Source organism: Delphinus delphis, chromosome 16 (assembly GCF_949987515.2).
Source record: "Delphinus delphis chromosome 16, mDelDel1.2, whole genome shotgun sequence".
Taxonomy (NCBI): Eukaryota; Metazoa; Chordata; class Mammalia; order Artiodactyla; family Delphinidae; genus Delphinus; species Delphinus delphis.
Window position 1 is genome coordinate 84902754 of NC_082698.1, and position 23221 is coordinate 84925974.

Sequence of the window (23221 nt, forward strand, 5' to 3'; positions counted from 1 at the left end):
TTGTTTGTAGATTTTCTGATGATGTCTATTCTAACTGGTATGAGGTGATACCTCATTGTGGTTTTGATTTGCATTTCTCTAATAATTAGTGATGTTGAGCAGCTTTTCATGTGCTTCTTGGCCATCTGTATGTCTTCTTTGGAGAAATGTCTATTTAGGACTTCTGCCCATTTTTGGATTGGGTTGTTTGGTTTTTTAATATTGAGCTGCATGAGCTGTTTATATATTTTGGAGATTAATCCTTTGTCCATTGATTCATTTGCAAATATGTGCTCCCATTCTGAGGGTTGTCTTTAAATCTTGTTTGCACTTTCCTTTGCTGTGCAAAAGCTTTTAAGTTTCATTAGGTCTCATCTGTTTATTCTGGGTTTTATTTCCATTACTCTAGGAGGTTGGTCAAAAAAGATCTTGCTGTGATTTTTGTCAAAGAGTGTTCTTCCTATGTTTTCCTCTAAGGGTTTTATAGTGTCCAGTCTTACATTTAGGTATCTAGTTCATTTTGAGTTTATTTTTGTGTATGGTGTTAGGGAGTGTTCTAATTTCATTCTTTTACATGTAGCTGTCCAGTTTTCCCAGCACCACTTATTGAAGAGGCTGTCTTTTCTCCACTGTATATCCTTGCCTCTTTTGTCATAGATTAGTTGACCATAGGTTCGTGGGTTTATCTCTGGGCTTTCTATCCTGTTCCATTGATCTATATTTCTGTTTTTGTGCCAGTACCATATTGTCTTGATTACTGTAGATTTGTAGTATGGTCTGAAGTCAGGGAGCCTGATTCCTCCAGCTCCGTTTTTTTCCCTCAAGACTGCTTTGGCTATTCGGGGTCTTTTGTGTCTCCATACAAATTTTAAGGTTTTTTGTTCTACTTCTGTAAAAAAAAATGCCATTGGTAATATGATAGGGATTGCATTGAATCTGTAGATTGCTTTGGGTAGTATAGTCATTTTCTCAATATTGATTCTTCCAATCCAAGAACATGGTATATCTCTCCATTTGTTGGTGTCACCTTTAATTTCTTTCATCAGTGTCTTATAGTTTTCTGCATACATGTCTTTTGTCTCCCTAGGTAGGTGTATTCCTAGGTATATTACTCTTTTTGTTGCAGTGGTAAGTGGGAGTGTTTCCTTAATTTCTCTTTCAGATTTTTCATCATTAATGTATAGGAATGCAAGAGATTTCTGTGCATTAATTTTGTATCCTGCGACTTTACCAAATTCATTGATTAGCTCTAGTAGTTTTCTGGTACCATCTTTAGGATTCTCTATGTATAGTATCATATCATCTGCAAACAGTGACAGTTTTACTTCTTCTTTTCCAATTTGGATTCCTTTTATCTCTTTTTCTTCTCTGATTTCCGAGGCTAGGACTTCCAAAACTATGTTGAATAATATAGTTATATATTATTATATATATATTATATAATATATATAGTTATATATTATAACTATATTATTATATATAATAATATAGTTATAACATATAAGGCAAGAGTGGACATCCTGATCTTAGAGGAAATGGTTTCAGTTTTTCACCATTGAGGATGATGTTGACTGTGGGTTTGTCATATATGGCCTTTATTATGTTGAGGTAGGTCCCCTCTATGCCCACTTCCTGGAGAGTTTTTATCATAAATGGGTGTTGAATTTTGTCAAAAGCTTTTTCTGCATCTATTGAGACGATCATATGGTTTTTCTTCTTCAATTTGTTAATATGGTGTATCACATTGATTGATTTGCATATACTGAAGAATCCTTCCATCCCTGCGATAAAACCCACTTGATCATGGTGTATGATCCTTTTAATGTGTTGTATTCTGTTTGCTCGTATTCTGTTGAGGATTTTTGCGTCTATATTCATCAGTGATATTGGTCTGTAATTTTCTTTTTTTGTAGTATGTTTGTCTGGTTTTGGTATCAGGCTGATGGTGGCCTCATAGAATGAGTTTGGGAGTGTTCCTTCCTGTGCAATTTTTTTGGAAGAGTTTGAGAAGGATGGGTGTTAGCTTTTCTTGCAATGTTTGATAGAATTCACCTGTGAAGCCTTCTGGTCCTGGACTTTTGTTTGTTGGAAGATTTTTAATCACAGTTTCAATTTCATTACTTGTGATTGGTCTGTTCATATTTCAGATTTCTTTCTGGTTTAGTCTTGCAAGGTTGTACCTTTCTAAGAGTTTTTCCATTTCTTCCAGGTTGTCCATTTTATTGGAATAGAGTTGCTTGTAGTAGTCTCTTAGGATGATTTGTATTTCTGTGGTGTCTGTTGTAACTTCTCATGTTTCATTTCTAATTTTATTGATTTGAGTCCTCTGCCTCTGTTTCTTGATGAGTTTGGTTAATGGTTTATCAATTTTGTTTATCTTCTCAAAGAACCAGCTTTTAGTTTTATTGATCTTTGCTATTGTTTTCTTTGTTTTTGTTCCATTTATTTCTGCTGTGATCTTTATGATTTCTTTCCTTCTGATAACTGTGGGTTTTGTTTGGGTCTTCTTTCTCTAGTTCCTTTAGGTGTAAGGTTAGATTATTAATTTGAGATTTTTCTTGTTTCTTGAGGTGGGCTTATATAGCTATAAACTTCCATCTTAGAACTGCTTTTGGTACATCCCATAGGTTTTGGATTGTCGTGATTTCATTGTCATTTGTCTCTAGGTATTTTTTGATTTCCTCTGTGATCTCTTGGTTATTTAGTAACGTATTGTTTAGCCTCCATGTGTTTGTGTTTTTTATGTTTATTTCCTTGTAATTGATTTCTAATCTCATAGCATTGTGGTCAGAAAAGATGCTTGATATGTATTCAGTTTTCTTAAGTTTACTGAGGCTTGATTTGTGACCCAAGGTGTGATCTATCCTGGAGAATGTTCTGTGTGCACTTGAGAAGAAAGTGTAATGTGCTGTTTTTGGATGGAATGTCGTATAAATATCAATCAAATCTATCTGGTCTATTTTGTCATTTAAAGCTTGTGTTTCCTTATTAATTTTCTGTTTGGATGATCTGTCCATTGGTGTAAGTGGGGTGTTAAAGTCCCCTATATTATTCTGTTACTGTCAATTTCCTCTTTATAGCTGTTAGCACTTGCCTCTGAATTGAGGTGCTCCTATATTGGGTGCATATATATTTATAATTGTTATGTCTTTTTCTTGGATTGATCCCTTGATCAATTATGTGATATCCTTCCTTGTCTCTTGTAACATTCTTTTTTTAAAATCTATTTTATCTGATATTAGTATTGTTACTCCAGCTTTTACTGATTTCCATTTGCATGGAATATGTTTTTCCATCCCCTCACTTTCAGTCTGTATGTGTCCCTAGGTCTGAAGTGAGTCTCATGTAGCCAGCGTATATATGGGTCTTTTTTTTGTATCCATTCATCCAATCTATGTATTTTGGTTGGAGCACTTAATCCATTCACGTTTAAGGTAATTATTGATACGTATGTTCCTATTACCATTTTTTAAATTGTTTTGGGCTTGTTTTTGTTAGGTCCTTTTCTTCTCTTGTGTTTCTCACTTAGAGAAGTTCATTTAGCATTTGTTTTAGAGCTGGTATGGTGGAACTGTATTCTCTTAGGTACTGCTTGTCTGTAAAGGTTTTGATTTCTCCCTGGAATCTGAATGAGATCCTTGCCGGGTAATCTTGGTTGTAGGTTCCTCCCATTTATCCCTTTAAATATGTCATGCCACTCCCTTCTGGCTTGTAGAGTTTCTGCTGAGAAATCAGAGGTTAACCTTATGGGAGTTCCCTTGTATGTTATTTGTCATTTTTTCCCTTGCTTCTTTCAATAATTTTTTTTGTCTTTAATTTTTGCCAGTTTGATTAGTATGTGTCTTGGTGTGTTTCTCCTTGTGTTTATCCTGTATGGGACTCTGTGCGCTTCCTGGACTTGGGTGGCTATTTCCTTACCCATGTTAGGGAAGTTTTCGACTATAATCTCTTCAAATATTTTCTTGGGTCCTTTCTCTCTCTTCTCCTTCTGGGACCCCCATTATGCAAATGTTGCGTTTAATGTTGTCCCAGAGGTCTCTTAGACTGTCTTCATTTCTTTTCATTCTTTTTCTTTATTCTGTTCTGCAGCAGTAAATTCCACCATTCTGTCTTCCAGGTCACTTATCCATTTTTCTGCCTCAGTTATTCTGCTATTGATTCCTTCTAGTGTAGTTTTCATTTCAGTTATTGTATTGTTCATCTCTGTTTGTTTGTTCTTTAATTCTTCTAGGTCTTTGTTAAACATTTCTTGCACCTTCTTGATCTTTGCCTCCATTGTTTTTCCGAGATCGTGGATAATCTTCACTATCATTCTGAATTTTTTTCTGGAAGGTTGCCTATCTCCACTTCATTTAATTGTTTTTCTGGGGTTTTATCTTGTTCCTTCATCTGGTACATAGCCCTCTGCCTTTTCATCTTGTCTCCCTTTCTGTGAGTATGGTTTTTCTTCCACAGGCTGTAGGGCTGTAGTTCTTCTTGATTCTGCTGTCTGTCCTCTGGTGGTTGAGGCTCTCTACGACGCTTGGGCAGGTTTCCTGATGGGAGGGACTGGTGGTGGCTAGAGCTGTGTGTTGCTCTGGTGAGCAGAGCTCAGTACAACTTTAATCCTCTTGACTGCTGATGGGTGGGTCTGGGTTCCCTCCCTGTTGGTTGTTTGGCCTGAGGTGACCCAACACTGAAGCCTACCTGGGCTCTTTGGTGGGGCTAATGGCAGACTCTGGGAGTGCTCCCGCCAAGGAGTACTTCTCAGAACTTCTGTTCCAGTGTCCTTGTCCCCATGGTGAGCCGCAGCCACCCCCCACCTCTGCAGGAGACCCTCCAACACTAGCAGGTAGGTCTGGTTCAGTCTCCTATGGGGTCACTGCTCCTTCCTCTGAGTCCCAGTGCATACACTACTTTGTCTGTGCCCTCCAACAGTAGAGTCTCTGTTTCCCCCAGTTCTGTTGAAGTCCTGCAATCAAATCCCACTAGCCTTCAAAGTCTGATTCTCTAGGAATTCCTCCTCCCGTTGTCGGACCCCCAGGTTGGGAAGACTGATGTGGGGCTTAGAACCTGCACTCCAGTGGGTGGACTTCTGTAGTTAAGTTTTCTCCAGTTTGTGAGTCACCCACCCAGCAGTTATGGAGTTTGATTTCACTGTGGTTGTGCCCCTCCTACTGTCTTGTTGTGGCTTCTCCTTTGTCTTTGGATGTGGGGTATCTTTTTTGGTGAGTTCCAGCGTGTTCCTGTTGATGATTGTTCAGCAGTTAGTTGTGATTCCAATGCTCTCACAAGAGGGAGTGAGAGCACGTCCTTCTACTCCGTCATCTTGAACCAAATCCCCTATATCGTATTTTAGCTTCTACATATAAGTGATATCATATGGTGTTTGTCTTTTTCTTTCTGACTTACTTCGCTTACTATGATAATCTGTGTCCATCCATGTAGCTGCAAATGGCATTATTTCATTCTCTATGGCAAAATAATATTCCATTGTATATATGTCGCAATGGAACATTACTTGGAATATTCCAAGTAATTCCACTAATACTTGAATGGAATACCACATCATCTTTATCTATTCATCTGTTGATGGACATTTAGGTTGCTTTCATATCTTCGCTATCATAAATAGTGGTGCTATGAACTTTGGGGTGCATATATTTTTGAAACATTTTTTTGGAGATTTGCCCAGCAGTGGAATTGGTAAGTCATATGGTAGCTCTATTTTTAATATTTTGAGAAACGTCCATAGTGCTTTTTGTTGTTACTGCACCAATTTACATTCCCACCCACAAAGTATGAAGGTTCCCTTTTCTCCACATCCTCTTCAACATTTGTTATTTGTATACTTTGTGATGATATACCTGGCAGTTTTGATGTGAAAGGAAACCAAGAAATGGGACAGTAGCTGGTGGTGGGGAATGATGTGGGCTCATGGAGATTTTTTTTACAGTTTAAGCATGTATTTGTGATTCTGGAATCGTCCAGTCTAGAAGGGTGTGTTCATGATTCAGAGAGAGAAGGAACAATTAAAGAGTGAAGTTCCATGCATGCAACAAGGAATTAGATCCAGGACACAGAGGGAAGAACTTGCTTTTGTCTGGATCAGAGTGTCCACCGTGAAGTGTAGGCAGAGGAGGGTGCAGGTGTGGGTGTTCTGCGTATACAGTTTGTCCCAGATCCTTGCATTTTCTCAGTAAATTATTTGAGAGGGTCATCATCTCCTCATTGGAAAGAGTGGGATGAGGGGGGCGACTGGAAGCTGAGTCGAGAATGCAGAGCAGGGTTGGGCCTGATTGACGTTTATAGTCAAGATAGTAAAGTGAGAACAGGCAGCGTGTGTGTCTTTCTTCTGTGGTGTTGAGGTGCTCAGGTGCAGGCGGAGGGAAGGGTGGGCCAGGCTGGAGTGTGTGTGAGTTTCCAGGCTGACGTGACAGAGGGAGAGGGAAGTGGGGGCCTGGTTGTGGTGTGGTGGTGGAGCCTGGGATCGACCGGCATGGGTGGCAGTAACCATGTAACCGTGACTGATTCAAGGCCCATGTGGAGGAGGAAGGTTTAGTGGAGATTCTAGAGGCAGAGCCGAAAGAGTCATGTTGGGGATTAGATGTCCACACACTGGTTCACTGGTGACCTGCTCTGGGCCAGGCCTCCCTTGAGGTTCTGGGTGGAAGTGGTGAACAGACACCAGCATCTGCTGAAATGGAGCTGACACTCCGTGAGGGGGAGTGGCCCACGGGCTCGCAGGAGCCCAGGGCCCAGCTCTGGAGGCGGAAGGGAATAATGGGACAGGGTGGTAGGTGCTGTTTTAGGGAGGGTGGGGGAAGTGACAGTTGAGAAGAGATGTGGGTGAGTGAGAAAGTGTTGGTCATGCAAGTCCCGGGGCAGAGTGCTCTGGTGCGGGAGCGCCGGGTGGTGCCCAGGGAGCTGCAAGAGGCAGCGGGAGGTGGGCCTTGTGTCACAGCCTCAGCCCGAGGGGGACAGGGAGCCCTGAGGGCTGAGTGAACTTGGATGCGGGCCTGGTGCAGGCAGCCCAGCCAGGGGACGGACGGGCCAGGTCCTGCGGGGTGAAGGCAGGACTCACGGTCACGGGTGAGTTACCTCCATGAGCGTTGGTGACGATGATGATGGGGTCGAGGGGAGACCAGGGTGTTGAGTGAGGAGGTGGAGGGCTTAGTGAGGGATGGAAGGGCCAGAAGGAGTGGACGCTGCAGGAATAGGGCCGGCGGGAGTGTCAAGGGCGCTGAGTGTTTGGAGGAGTCACATCGTTTGAAAGTGCTTGTGGAATCAAGAAGTCACCCCCACTCCCTGTCCCTAAGCGTGTGGGATTGGACGTGACATATTCATCCCAGAGGCCTGTGAGAGGAAGGCCTGGGGCATCCGGGCTGTTGTGAAGGCAGGGAGGTGAGGGCAGGGCTCCCAGCCCAGGGCGAGTTTGCCACCAGGGGGACACTCAGGGCTGTTAGAGCTGGAAGTGCTGCCCAGGGGGAGGTGCTCTGGTGAAGGGTGTTCGCCCTCAGGGCACGAAGCTCTGGGGCTGTGCTTCCACGCTGCTTCCCTACCACAGCTCATAAGGTTTTGGCTTGATGAACACATACACGTTCATTCACTCTGGGACACACACACGCGAGATCCTGTCTCCCTGTTTTACGTCGTATACAAGATTGAGTTGTAGGAAAGAACTATTTAGCTTTCTGGCCATTTGCAGAGCTACTGTAAGATGGTCTGCATAAGATGGGTTTACTGTTATGACAATCACTTGAGAACTGAGGGATGTGGTTTCCTAGGTGTGTGGGTCCAGTTAGGTGCAGGCAAACTTAAGTTATGTAGGAAAAGGAGTTCAGTTTCCCCTCAGAAAATGTCCTGGGAGACCTGCAAATGCTCCCTAGTGACCCACAGGAACGGAGAAAACAGAGAGCCTCTTTTGCCCTGCTTTGTCATTCTACGTATGAGAGGTAGATTTTGAATTTAGTTTTATTTTACAAACAAACATAGGAAGAGGCACTAAAATTGCATGGAAACCATCCTGCAGAACTGAACATGTATACGTTTGAAATTTAGATGTGACTGATGTGTAGAGTGAGGGCTGGCCCTGAACAACCCCAAGCTGAGAATGCTTTTTACATTTTTAAAAGTTGTTCAAAACCAAGCCAAACAAAGGAAGAATGTGTAGCAGAGAACTTAGTTGGCCCTTAAATATTTTCTGTTTGGTCCTTTGCAGTGAAAGTTTGCTGACCCCTGGTCTAGACCAATATTTCATTTCCAGTTCTGACCATGATGTGAATGAGTCTTTATCACAGAATCATAACATTGTATTCATTCAGAATTCCTGAAAGTGTTCATTGGTTCTTCTGTGCTAGTGGACAGGTCTGCAGGATGTATGCTGGCTGTCAGAGAGTTCATGTTATGGTGAGGGGGGTAGACAATAAACAAATAATTAAGTAATTAATGACAAAGAGGAACTCTGAAGGGAGCCAGGAGAGTGCAGAAGGGGGTCACTGGGAGCTTTTCTGGATACGGGACTTTACTCTAAATTTGAAGACTGAACCTGCTGATAGAGGAAGGGCCGGAGCAGCGGGAACTGAGTGACTCTGGAGACTTCCTGTTTCCTCCACTGTAGATGATTAGTGCAGAAGCCAGCAAAACCACTCTCTGAAGGATAGTGAGTTGAGAGTCAGACAGATGAGGGGCTGGCCTGCGGCTCTCGGCTCTGGGTGACCAGTGAGAGTAGACGCCGGGTTACCCCCTCATCGCTCTGCTCTCCCTGCGGCCGGGACTCAGAGCCACGGGACCAGGTGGGCCTGGGCCGCAGCCAACGCTCTCGTCTCCATGTGCCTCTCTTCTCTTGTCTCTCTTTGGGAAGTAATAGAAACCTCAAGTGTAGACCTACCCTAGAGTGATGTTTCTGAGGCTCATATGAGAAGATGTTGAGTTTCTGTCACTCTCCTCTTCAGGGAGGCATTTTCTGTGGGCCAGCCCTGTCCCCTTCCAGTGGCTGGTGCCTGCCTCCCTGCCCACCCTGTTCCTGCCCCCCGACAGCCACCCCTCAGACTGTGAGGCAGCCACTGACATTTCTTAGCCTAAATGGTGACTACTGGCTGCCTCCTCAGAGAGCCACCGGCCGGTTGACAGAGTGGAAGGAGGATTTCCAGTGAAACCCAAAAGGCTGGGTCTTCTTCAGATGGAAGAGGATGTAGGTCCCAACACGTGTCCCATTCTCTTTGGAGGCGGGGAGGTATTGTGGGGATGGGAGAGCGACCCAGATCTGTCCTTTCCCGTGTGGTACCCAGGCCCACCTGCAGAGTATTCCCTGTGCACGGCAAAGCCTTGGCAACAGTGCTACCCCAGCTGTGTTTGTCGGCCCCTCCTCCGGGAGTCTGAGCCAGGACACCCACCAGTGCACCTGCTTAATGACCGTGTCTCCCCTGCAGGGCGAACTCTGCTGGAGAAGCTGTTCAACCAGCAAGAGAACGGGCCTCCAGAAGAAGCAGAGAAGTTCTGCTCGCGGATCATAGCCATGGGTCTCCTTCTTCCTTTCGGTGACTGCTTCAGGGAGCCGTGTGGTCAGGATGCCCAGTCCAGCTCAGCTCCGTTTGATGTAAGTAGGAGAATTCACAGAACTCAATGGCTGTGAAGCAGATTGCAGTGGAAACAGCAGCTCTGATGTGTGTCTACCTATCGCCCTGTAATTTAAAGACCCGCATGGGATGCAGGCCTTCCTGCCCCTGCCACTCAACAGCTTAGCACATCTGTTTCCTTTATGGCTAGGGTATTCTTAAGTATACTTGCCAAACCTCCTTTTCTTAACAGATGGCCACTCTTGGCAGTTTTCTAGCCTGCTTTAACCAGTGATGGTTTTTAAGTGGCTCTGAGTCGGTATTTCTGACTTAGCTGGTCATGTACATACCTTCAGAAGCAGCTCTGAGGGCAGGGGCTTTGTTCCCAGAAGGCAGCAGGTTTATGCGGGCTTTGGAGCACTATTCCTGTGAGTTCATGGCTCATCCAGGTACTAACTGTTGACACGAAGCAGCACCGTCTGCTTCCTCCCCAGCTCCCACTCAGCAAGAGGGTTAATACTTCAGAACAGTCATTCTCAAGCTGTTTGATAACTCATAACAAATAACAGCACAGCTGGGTTGTTGCTTCCAAACCAGAGTATTGCTCATCTTTCTCATGTATGTGGTACGTGTGCGACCCTGGGGGTTGTAATGAGCAGACTTTTTCATGAGGAAAGTGGAGTCTGCTTGGCTCCCTGTGTGGAGCTCGGAGTGTATGAGGCAGGGTACAGGGCTCATCCTTGTAGGTTGGTTAGATCTGTGCCCTGCTTCTGACCGCACTCCTTCTCTGTGTGTGCGCGACTGAAAGAGGGGTTTGAAGATGATGGAAATGAGCCCTGGCTGAGATCAAGAAGTGATAGTAAATAACAAAACGTCCATATGCGCCTGTTTTTCTTCTTCCTGTTCTTTACCCATCACAACTGTGGTCTCCCTTCAGTATTAGGAAAATAAACCACATAAAATATTATGAGATCTTCCTGATACTTCTCATGTGGAAGAAGATTCCCTGGGATGTACTGTGACTTGTGAAGCTTCCTTCTTAAGATCCACTGATCTATCTATCTATCTATCTATCTGTCTATCTATCTATCTATCATCTATCTATCCATCCATCTATCAATCATCTATCTGTCTGTCCATCTATCCATTCATGACATTGCAGCTAACCACTGCTCGGTAGATCTTTTTCTTCTATGAGAAAAATTGGGTAATTAAATTTTCCCTCCCTTTTCCTTTTTGAAAGGTGTGTTATTACAGGTACAGAACCTGGGGACAGTTGTGAGCTAAGAGCTTTATTGAGCTGTGTTCTAGGAGATACATCAGTTTGCAACTAGGAATTAGAAGCATTATGGGACGGACAGAGGCAAACACTAGCTGTGCCTCACACTTGCTTTTGGATTAAAACTATTCCCAAGTTGACTGCATTTTCTTCCCTTAAAACTCAGAAATAAAGTCTTATCAGTCAATAAATGTGGAATTGGAGTAAACTGAAAAGAATAGAATAACCCTTTTCCTCCTTTTTAAAAAAATTACTGAACTAGCTGTTTCTTACCTCCTACTTCCTCCATTCTTGTGTTAGAGAGACTAGTAACCCCTCCCGGCCTTGTCATTTTGGGGGGCAGCCGGCTATGGCATAGAGAGTGACAAGCAAAATGAATGCAGTCCCTTAATATGGTATGAAATAATTCTCTCAGAGTGGGGAATTTCTTTTGCAAGTTTGTGCGGTTGCATTTTCTCACTTTATTCATTGGCTCTGTGCTACCTTTCTACTTCCATGCCAAACCTAACACAAAACAAGTAGGAAACATTCTTCCAGATACTTAAATGGCAGTTCAACAGCAGAAATGTGCATTTATTGTATGCATAATTGAGGATTTTCTGCAAAGCTCAGAAGAGCTAACAGTGCAGGGAGTTATGCAAACTGAGGCATTAGTGAGGGAAGGGGGAGGAATGCACTTTGTGTAGGGAGAGCAGTTTCTGATAATTAGCCTCTCTGCTGGTTGCCAGAAAGTTGCTGCTAGGAGGATTTTTCACCAACAGTTCTCTTGAGGACAGTTGCCCTTTGAGACACAACAGGAATAAGCTCATGACAGGTCCTCTTCCCACCCCTAATTTTGCTCCCTTCCCTGAGAACATCCCCCTTTATCTCCGTCCACACGGAATTAGAGCCCCAGAGTTTGATCTGGAGATCTTTTTCATGCAGTTTATGGATTGGCCTACTTCAGTCAACCCTCTTGATTCAGTTCCATGTTATTTTATACATTTTTAGGGCCTAACTTTTTGCTTTAGAGATGCTATAGAAAATGTGAAAGAATTTCACATTTTCTCTCACATTTTAACTTGGTTAAAACTTCAAGAATACTGAAAAGCAAATAGTTTTGAGTGATAATGTTCATTCATTCATTCACAAATGTTTACTGACTGCACTCTCTATGCCAGGCAGTGTTCTAGGCTCCAGAGATGTATTAGTGAGCAAGAGAACTAAGATTCCGGTTCTCCGTATTTACATCCTGTTCACAGTGGAGCCAGACGGAGAAAACACAAACATGTAGTGGAGGTAATGGACTTACATCAGATTCTGATAAGTGCTGTGAAGGAAGTGAACCTGTGGAATATGGTCAGTGAAGGGGGGGTGGGGAGAGTGTAGAAGGAAGCCCCGCATGTAATGTCAGGAGCCCTGAGGGGAGGTCAGAGGGAAGGTCCCCCCAGGAGCCCAGAGGCAAGTGCAAGTGCCCCGGGGTAGCGCAGACACGGCCTGAGGACGGAAAGGACTACAGAGCCAGGACGTTCAGGGTCTTGAAAGCCATGGAAGGATAATGCGTTTTTTTAAGTGGGAGCTTTTAGAGGGTTGTGCAGGGGAAGAGCGTGTTTGTTTCGTGCTGCGCGTGGCTTATGGGACCTGGCCTTGGGTGCTGTTCCAGGGGCTGAAGCAGGAGCTGGAACAGCAGGGGGGCTGCCGCAGGAGCCGAGCGAGAGCCAGTGGAGGAGACAGAGGGGGCGGTGGGTGTGGGAGGGGTCCTGCCCTGCTGGTGGAGGTAATGGGACCTCCGGGGCTTAGACGAGGGGGGCGATGGAAAAGGGAATCAAAGATGCTGGTGCTGGTCAAAGGTGCTGGTCTTAAGTGTCTGGTGGGTGTTTGCGCCGTTTACTGAGGCCGAGAAGATAGGCCAGTTTTAGGAGGAAAGTATTGTAAGGACAGAACCGGTGTTCATTATGTACTTTTCTTGAATAAAATTCTGTTTATTTAGAAAACTAATAACCTAGCATATCACCTGATGAACAATAGGTTTTGCTTTCTGCTGAGTGGAACGTCATTGACTTAAGGCCGTGACACTTAACCTTTCTTCAGCCACTGAAAAGGGCTGACAGCCCTTTTCATAGTCACATTTTCTCAAATCAGAAAGAAAGATTGAGCTCCTTTAATAGCCCAGTAGCATTGCCATTATCCTCACCTTTGCTTTTTGCTTTGTTTGTTTCTTTGTGTTTTATATCTCAAATAAAATTCTAATCTAGAGCAATTCTGAAGATAGCAAGGGAAAATATAGGAATAATCCTCCTGCCTGCAGCTTGGTAACATGTGTTGTTGAGTTGTGGATTGTGTTCTTTGTGGTCTGAGGAAAGACTTTCTTCTTTTGGAACCTGTTTTACTCATCTGTCAGGTGTGAGGGAAACTCTCTCTTGAAATATTTAGCATGGTTTCTAAATCCTTAGAAATAGCAAAGCATTCACTATTGTGACACACCACATACTTGAAGTTTTGGGCCACTGCCCTGCTACCTGTGGACAAGGCATCTCAGCCTGCTGCCCACCAAGAACCCTGGCTCATTGCCCCTTAGGTGTGGACGGAGGTCATTTTGCCAGAGTACATTCAGGATATGGTCCCTTAAGACTCCTTCTCCTTAGAATGCTTTATTCAAATTGAGACCCTTTTTCTGGGTCATATTCATCAGCAGCTGTTTTCAGCAAACCACAATTATCTTACGTAATTGTTGATTATCCATTAGCAAGCTCTTCTAGGATTTCTCCAGTCATAACTATGTCAGGTATCACATAATCTCTTTACATGACAAAAAATAAAGCAAGTATACATGGCCCAAGGATTTTGGCAGGATTATATGGTTTTATCTACCTAATCCTTTAAAACAGATCTTAAACGTCTTTCTAGTAGAATATTTTTGGATGGGCTGTTTTGGGTTTGGCAGATCTGCTGATTTTGGTAAATATGTAGTGATCCCCATGTTTTCCGCATGGGTGGAAGCCTTTGGTGTGTGTATACGGACATAGGTTTGGAGGAGTATATTCTTGAGGCTAGAATTACAGAGAAGGGAGACGTGAAGATCCAGGCCAGAAAGGAATAAGAGAAACGTGATCTTGAACCTGTTGAAAAATGTCATAAATCAACACCAAGAGCAGCCACTTCCAGAAACCGAATGAAATGCAATCTCCTCACTGTCATCTGTAGCCAAAATGGAGACTTCAGTGACAAACAGAAATGATCATTTGTATTTAAATTCTTTCTTTTTTTCAGAGCAAGAAGAATACTTAGATGCTGTTTAGTCAAACCCACACGAATATTTTCCTGAGGAGCAATAAAAGCTATGACAATGTCTTTTAACTCTGAGAGAGCATGTGTGTATATAAAGCTGTATTTTTACTTTTGAAACATTACATACAGTATTAACTCTCAGAAGTTGCTTCATTTGAAATGTGGTATTAAAATTATACTTAATTTTTAGCCCAGCTTTTAAAATTATTTTAGCTGAAATATTTATTTTCCCTGCAGACTTCTCTCTAATGTCAGCATAGAAGTCAGTAGTAAAATGGAAGATTTTATTTTCTGAATTCATTTAGTAGCCATGTGTTATATCTGTTCCGTTACCTAGGTGATCGATCACTGCATAATCCATTATAAGCAGGGTAACAAGAGTAGATTGAATCTGTAATGCTTTCTCAGTTTTACTCACACAGTTTTTTTTTCTTTTTTTAATTTGAAGGACTTAGAAATGTCTAAAGCACCACCTTCCCATGGTGATGAGAGCAGAAGGGCTAGGAGACCAGCAGTGGCCCTGCCCCTCGCCTGCTGCCTACTTTCAGTCCCTCCCTGTGTGGTGCCCCCACCCTTGTTTAGCTGGTGTTGATTTCTGGTGTTTTAGGCTTGCTGATGCAGTTATCCACATTACTGTCACTTTCTGGGTGTCCCTATTCCTCCCGGCGTGGTTCCCGTTGCTGTCCTAGTTCCCTGTGGTCATTGGCTTTGAACATGAAACAGTAAGCTTTCTGATGTGTCGTCGTTCCGCCAACACCGGGTTCTGTCTCCGGCCACCCCGCCTGTTGTTAGCTCCTCTGCTGACCCCTCCAGCTGGTCCACGCTGGGACTGTGCCAGCTTCCAGCAGGTGCACTTTCATCCTTAGGGCATATTTTTATGGTTACTGTCTTATCTGTAAGTTTATTCTAAAAGTTGAAGAAGATATGCATACTGTAAATATTGCCCAGATGAGGCAGTTCTGTGCTCTGATTTCATTTCCTTCTCAACATCCCAATATCACAGTACCTAGGACACTCAAACCAGGATGTTCCTGGCGTCAAGTTCAAATGGATTCTGTTATTTCAGTAAACAGTCACTTGCTCAGAAGTATCCCATATTTAGTTTAGTTTTCATTTGTTTTATCCCTTTCTTATACAGGGAGCCTCCATCCAGTGCAACAAAATTTTTTATTGTCTTTTTTCTTCTCTGTTCTTTCTTTTTCTTTTCTTTTCCTTTTGCTTTTCTTTCCTTCCCTTTCTTTTCTTTCCTATTGGGAGAAGACACATGTAACTTTCTTTGCTTTTTTCTTCTCTATTCTCAGTATCTTGGAGTTTTTACTTCATTCTTACTGTTTAATGTCATTCTTTTGTTACCGAGCCCAAGCTCCTTCTGCACTGCGAACGACAGATCAGTACTTCGGGAGATGAGCTGCTGGATCAAGGAATAACGACTTTAATCTCAAAGCTAACCCAACGAGAAATTGGCAGATCAGCGCCTCAGAAAGCCATCTTCCCTCCTTCCGATTGGGGCTCCTTTTATACGGAATGGGGAGGGGCCCACTGTGGGGCAGCCAATGGCTGAGCGGGCCCGCTGTTACCTGGAGTAGGAAGGTGCGATGCCAGCCAGCGCCCGGGATTGAAGAAGTACTGGCTGTCCCAGCAGCGTCGTCCTCCAGCTCTTGATGGAACTAGGCACACAAGCGGGGAGACCGCAGTGGCCACGTGGAGGGGGTTGTTGCCCGTTACTGGGATCGCTGTCTGAGGCGCTGGCACCTAGGTCTCAGCCCGGCACTGGCTTCACCAGTCAGTTCGTGACCGCTGAGGTGGCCCGGGAGCTAGTGTCCCCGGAGCGGAACTCCCTCCTGCCTGCTTGCACAGTGGGTGGGCGCAGGCGCGGGGCCAGGCTGATAGGCTAGGCCCTGCCCGAGCATGCAGAAGTGCGGTGGAGTGGCCCCTGCGCCAACCACCCGGCCAGCGCCAGGGAAGGAGGAGGGAAGGGCCCATCACGCTTGGGGTTCGAGCTGGGGAGGCCGCTATGACACTTTGAATTCTCCTTAAGACGCAGTAGTCTTAAGCAGTATGTGGTCTGAATGTGTCCCACATTCACATGCAGGGATACTTAATGTGATGGTGTTAGGGTGGGGCCTTTGGGAGGAGCTGAGGTCATTAGGTGGAGCCCCAATGATGGGTTAGCATCTTATGAATGAGACCCCGTCACCCCTTGCACCGTGTGAGGACTCAGGGAGAAGGCACCAGATGTGACGCGGGAAGATGCCGTGGCCCGAATATGCTGGCACCTTGATCTTGGACTTCTAGTCTCCAGAACTATGTAAAAGAAAGGTCTGTTGTTCTAAGGCACCCAAAGTGTGGTTTTGTTAAAGCAGCCCCGAATGATCTACGATAACTGCGGATTTCCTCTTCTAATTTATTTGTTTATTGAGGTATAGTTGATGTATAGAATTATATAAATTTCAGGTGTAACAACATAGTGATTCACAATTTTTTTTTTTCTTTTTTTGCCATATACGGGCCTCACTGCTGTGGCCTCTCCCGTTGCGGAGCACAGGCTCCGGACGCGCAGGCTTAGCGGCCATGGCTCACGAGCCCAGCCGCTCCGCGGCATGTGGGATCCTCCCGGACCGGGGCACGAACCCGTGTCCCCTGCATCAGCAGGCGGACTCTCAACCACTGCGCCACCCGGGAAGCCCAGATTCACAATTTTTTAAGGTTATATTCCATTTATAGTTATTATAAAATATAGGCAATATTCCCTGTGTGGTACCATGTATCTTATTTATTTTAGATATACCATGTATATCTAAATATATAAATATAAAGATATACCATGTATCTTATTTATTATAAAGATATACCATGTATCTTATATATAAATTTTTATATATTTTATTTATTTTATAAATTTATATATATGTTATTTATATATAAAGATATACCATGTATCTTATTTATTTTATACATAGATCTCTTTTAATTTAGATCAGGGTCTTGATATGCAGTTATGATTTACATTTCTTTCACCTCCTCCCCTTTCTCTTGCCCCGCCCACCCCTAGTTACAAGGGCCACACACATTAAAAGAAAGCCTCTATTCTCAACTGACTTACATTGACTTAAATAAGACGTGAAAACAAATTATTGGAGTTTAGTGGTTGAAATGGGCTCTAGTCAGACTGTCCTGGATTTGAGCCCTGGATTTTCCACTTTACTGTGCAAACTAAGGAAAATGGCTTAATTTCTCAAAGTTTGTCACTTCTGTAAAATGAGGAGTGATATAGTAGTTTCTGCGTAAGAAGAAAGCATGAACACAAGTAAAACTTTTTGCACAGTATGGGGTGTACAGTGAGTGTTGGATGTGTGCAGTGTTATTGTATTTGGGGTCCCAGTGGAGACATGCACAGTAGGGGGAGCAAAAAGGGAGGGTTGACTGAGTCCCCTTGTAGTTCGGGAGGTAGTACTTGGGGAAGGGCCTGAGGGTCCACGAGGAGTTGACTGCGGGGACCGGCTACAAAAGGAGTGTTTGTGCTCGCCATGGAGATGCAAGTGACCATGGAGTACAAGTGGTTCTGGATTGTAAACTGGGAGACTGAAGGGTGGAAAGGAGGCCAGACGTGTAAACAAGGACATTTATGTCATCCTGGTGATGCTTTTAAATAATTTTGCGTAGTTAAACCATAAACAGATTGGCATTTATAGAAGAAAAATTATTTTGGTGGCAGAATGGTGGAGAATGGATTGAAGAAATTTAAAATTAGGGTCTGGGTGGTGGGTAAAAGTGACTAAACTGAAACAGGGGCAGTGGGGAAGGAAAGAGACAGATGTGGGGAATATTCAGGTTTTACCATTGTCAGGACTTGACGTTTGATTGGATGCTTTCCTTGGTTTCTGATTCACACCTGTGGGTGGAGGGTGATTCTCAGAATGTGAAAGCGAGAACAAGTTTCAGGCAAGACGGTCATTTTCGTTTGGACATCTAGAATTCACGACTCCTTGGGACATTTTGGTGACAATTCTGGAGGACAGAGGAACTGGGGTTACTAGCATAGGCCATGAGTTATGTGCTAAAAAGGTAAGTGAATAAACCTCGTAAGTCAAGATACAGTGGAGAGAAGTACATTGGGGTAAAATTGTTACAGACAGTGAAGAGCAGGTGTAGAGAGACTAGAGGGAATGGATTCGCGGGAGGCTTGACTGAAGGAGATCCTTTAAGACCTGAGGGGCGGAGCTGGTCTCCTGATTCTGAAGTCCAGTCTGTGGAGTGATTAGACCTGAGGGGCTCAGGTGTTGGCTGAGGCTTGATGCCTCCCAGGATGGTGGAGGACGTTTTGAGAAGCAGGTGTGGGGTTGTGGGACAGGGAGAGGAAGGCGGGGCCATGAGAGGAAGGTGGGACCTTGAGAGGTAGGTGGATCTGTGGGATGAAGGCGGGGCATCAAGAGGTAGGCGGGGCCTTGAGAGTTGGGAGGGGCCAAGGAGGCAGGCCAGGGTCCGCGCTGAGGGGGTCGATGATGACACTGCCAGGTGAATGGGGCTTCAGAGGTGGAGAGGAGTTTGCACAGGGTGGGCCTGGAACATTCTCTAGATGATTCTGGAGGCCTAGGTTGTGCGGCCACGTTGTATTAGAGGAATCAGGAAAGTCACCTTTCAGCTCAGCTGTCACTTGCTTGGCTTTCACATCCACCTTGTCAGTTACCGTCTTAGGTCTTCAGTCCCAGCTCTTCGCTCCAGCCTGTGGTTCTCAGTTCAGGGCCACGGTCCTTCCAGCGTGGGATTGGCAATGTCTGAGGATATTTGGTCGCCACAGTGGGGGAGGGGTGCAGCTGGCATCTAATGGTGGAGGCCAGGGATGCTGCCCAGCACTTTACAGGACCCCTCCCCCAACAGAGAGTGTCCAGTACAATGCCAGCAGTTGAGAAACCATGTGATGACATTTGACCGTATCATATTCCTACGTAAAGCCTTTTTAGTTGTTTTTCTGTCCGAATGAAGCCCAGATTCCTTGGACCTCCATGACCTGCCTGCTTCTCCAGCTCGTGACCCACCTCCCTTTCTGTTTCTCCAAACCCTGTCCTTCACCTCCTGAAGTGCTTCTCAGTTTCCCCGACTGTCCATGGAGCTGGATGAGAGCTCCTGCTTCTGCTCCTGAACTGTTACTTCCTAGTTTAGTTCACTCTCTGTCAGAGAATGCTCTTCAGAGTTAGATGTCACTCCTCAGACACCTTCCTTCACCACCAAAGTCTGTATTTTCTGTCTCAAAGGACCTTACATGTGTCATAATAGCCTACACACTCTGCATGCCCCAATGCACATTAAATCTTCCGTGGAGGTGTCTTCGTGATGGTGCAATGCTGCATCCCTGTGCTTACTGTAGAAACACAGATGTACAGTGAACGCAGGGATCTGATGTCCCCAGAGTGGTCAGAGCAGACTCTAGTCCCAGACTGTGGATTCTGGTCCATCTCCTTCACTTACTGAAGAGGTTGGAACAGGTACCCAAGGTCATAGGCTAAAAATTTTCGTGTATAATAATAGTACCTACCTCTGGGGACAATCTTGAATATTAAATGAGATTAACTGATAAAGCATTTACCATAGCACCTGGCATGTAATAAGTGCCCAGTAAATACTAGTGTTTACTATTTTTATTTTATTTCAAGTTTCTATCACAGAACTCAGCAGAGCTGTTCAGTAAATATGCTTTGATTTCACGAGGCTGGAGGGAAAGCCACGGTGACTGAGGAAGGGAAGACCTGCAAGATCTATTTTTTTTTGCGGTACGCGGGCCTCTCACTGCTGTGGCCTCTCCTGCTGCGGAGCACAGGCTCCGGACGCGCAGGCTCAGCGGCCATGGCTCACGGGCCCAACCGCTCCGCAGCATGTGGGATCCTCCCGGATCGGGGCTCGAACTTGCGTCCCCTGCATTGGCAGGCGGACTACTCAACCACTGCACTACCAGGGAAGCCCTGCAAGATCTATTAAGTGGATTGTTTTGAATGATCAGGAGTCCTATATTTCATAATCACGTGAACTTGGACAGAAAGAAGGTGGAGGATGGATGGATTTGCTCAGGAATTGCTTGGCTTGGGAACCGACTCTCTATTGGATCTCTGCTTCCAGGATTTTTGTCATTCTTCTTTCTTAATCTACTTGCTACTCTTGATTTTACTGGTGTAATTCCCACCTTCTTCCCACAACCCTCCCTCCCCACATCTTTCTGGAGAGAGTAGGAAAAGCTGTGGGTCAGATACCTGCCAGTTTGTGAAGGTGAGGCCATCATGCCCACTTAGTGGTGTGTTCATGGCCACTTCATAGTGACCACATGCTTCCCTGGGAAAGTGTCACATGCAAATATTGGCACATCACTTACTTGTAGTGTCAACCTAAATAAAGGATGTAAGCTGAGGCAAGCTCAAATGACCAGAAATTGAGTTTATTGGGGAAATAGCAGAGGACTTGCAATTCAGGAAGTCGGTTGAGGGTTCAGGGCAGCTCTGTTTATGGGCAAGGAGTGAAAAGATGGGGCATCCAGCCAGAGTCCAGGCAGTGAGTTAATTGGCTTGAAGATGGGGAGGGACTCTTGGCTGGTGTTCACTGGTCAGGAGACAGGTTTCTGTCTTCTGTAAACCAGGCACTTAGGGGAAATCAGTCTCTTGGTTCCTCAGTTAGTTTCCTGGGGGTGCATGCGTGAGAATCTCCATCCCCTCCTCCAGTTCCAATTCAGGCTGAAATCCTCTCGTGGTCACTTTCGCTTGCTCTGTTGTGTGTGTGTCCAGCATACTTTGTAGACAATGTGGCCTGAATGAATGAAAGTACCGCTGTCTGCAAGGATGTCTGCTTTACTCAGAATTCCTGAGACAGCGGGACCCAAGGGCTAGAGGTTGGTTTATACCCAACATTGTTCTTTTCTCTCAGAGACTCTACCACGTGGAATACACTTAATTTTCTTGGCTGGATAATTCTTGTAGGATAAAATTATTGAAGGGAACAGTCAATAAATATAAACAGGAAGAAATCTGCTTACTATTCTTAGTTTTCTTCAAGGGGGATTTCTTCATCCAATTTTATTTTTAGTTAGAAAAAGATGATTTCCTAAATAATATAAGTGGATTGTGTCAAGAAGTTCCACGTTAGTTTCTTTGCTGGCTGAACACTTGCATGGTTTTTAAATAGTTGTATTAGTAACCTTTCTTTAGCACAGGCTTGATTGTATTGTGGGTCAGATTACATCCCCTAGGATTGTAGTCATATGGTTCAGTGTGAAGGAGAAGGATTTTTTTCTCTGGACTCAATCATTTTATGATTGTATGTAGTAATCAGTATCCAAGATTTTATGTATATGAATTGAAGTAAATATATTTTGAGATTATTTTATTTTTTTGACCTCGTATGTGGTTTAATAAATTTCTGACATGTGCTGCTTTCTGTGTGTTTTATTTTAGAAGGCAAAAGAGCTGATTCCCCTACCACCTCCTCCCCCCATTATGCTCAATTCCAGAGTATTGTTGCAAAAGTAGGCATGGTATGGTTGTTATTACCTCACCACAATGTTCTGAGCTTAGAGGAAATGCTGCCAGGACTTTTATGGATTTCAGGATAATCCCCACCCATGAAGGTCATTGACATTCAGAAAAATCAAGTTTCAAAAACTCATTTGTGGGACTTCCCTGGTGGCGCAGTGGTTAAGAATCCGCCTGCCAATGCAGGGGACACAGGTTCGAGCCCTGGTCCGGGAAGATCCCACATGCCGCAGGGCAACTAAGCCTGTACGCTGTCTACGCTCTAGAGCCTGCAAGCCATAACTATTGAACCGTGCACCACAACTACTGAAGCCTGTGTGCTCTAGAAGCCCGTGCTCTGCAACAAGAGAAGCCATGGCGATGAAAAGCCCACGCACCGCACCGAAGAGTAGCCCGTGCTCACTGCAACTAGAGAAAGCTTGCGTGCAGCAATTAAGATGTAACGCAGGACTTCTCTGGTGGCACAGTGGTTGAGAGTCCGCCTGCCGATGCAGGGGACGCGGGTTCGTGCCCCGGTCTGGGAGGATCCCACGTGCGCGCGGAGCGGCTGGGCCCGTGAGCCGCTGAGCCTGCGTGTCTGGAGCCTGTGCTCCGCGATGGGAGAGGCCACAGCAGTGAGAGGCCCATGTACCGCAAAAAAACAACTGAAGACGAAAAATTAATAACATTTTAAAAATATTTAAAAGTGTCTTAAAAAATAATATTAAAAAAACCCCTCATTTGTGGCAGTTACACTTTTTAAGTTAATGACGTACTTTTTTCTCTGTGGTTTGTTTCTGCTCATTTAAGGGGCATGCTATTCTGGATGCCTGTTTTGCTTTCTCAAGTGGCACTTTTTATCACTCCTTTGGCAAACTGGGTGATGCAGAATTCATTTTGAGTTTATTAGATGGACTTTTATTAAAATGGGTGACTCAGCCCAACTTTTCTTTCGTGATTTTCTTGTCTTTCTCCTGGATGTGCACTGAATAGTAATGAGTTGTGTGGGTGTGACTCGCATTTTGGTGGACTCCTTCTCCCATCCCAAGAGCCAGGAGGAGTGCAGAACTTGAAGGGCCCTTGGACCCAGAAGACACCAGCCAACCAGGAGCTTAGAGGGCTTTTCCTCCAGAGTTTTACTAGCCTTTGGAAATCTGAAAGATGATTTATTTCCTTTGTATTACTTTATTGTCTAGATGAGGGGTTGGCACAGTTTGTTAAAGTTGGCCAGAGGGAAGATATCTTAGGCTTTAGTAACTGTTTCACAGTGTCTGTCACAGTACCCAGCTCTGCTGTCATCCTGTGAGAGCCACCATGGAAAACGTGCAGTGAATAAGCATGACTGTTATTTCCTAACAAGATTTCATTTTCAAATATGGGGAGCAGCTGCAGTTTGCTGGCCCCTGGTCTATACTTAGGTAAAATGTAAAATGTAAATGTACTGTGTCAGTGTGACTTTTCCCTCCGTCTCTAACCATGTGTGGTCACCAGCCAGTCGCATAATAGTGACTTTTTTTTCATGAAAAATGCAGCTCCTCTCCCTGTGCTGTGTCGCTCACTGTCCCAAGGCCTGCCAGGTGGGCAGATGCAATGGCACAGTGTTTCGTGGGGACAGAAGACTTGAGTTCCGAGGGGTCATTTTGGCTGGACCACAGTGTCCAGTGTGAGGG

General features: G+C 44.6%; 1 protein-coding gene across 1 annotated transcript in view; it reads left to right on the forward strand.

The window, feature by feature from the left end:
• LOC132439500 (formin-2-like) overlaps positions 1 to 23221 on the forward strand; it is a 313506-nt gene that overhangs the window by 25562 nt on the left and 264723 nt on the right. The window contains exon 2 of the mRNA XM_060033791.1: positions 9390 to 9556. Within this exon, the coding sequence (XP_059889774.1) occupies positions 9390 to 9556 (167 nt within the window). The remainder of the gene's footprint in view (positions 1 to 9389; positions 9557 to 23221) is intronic.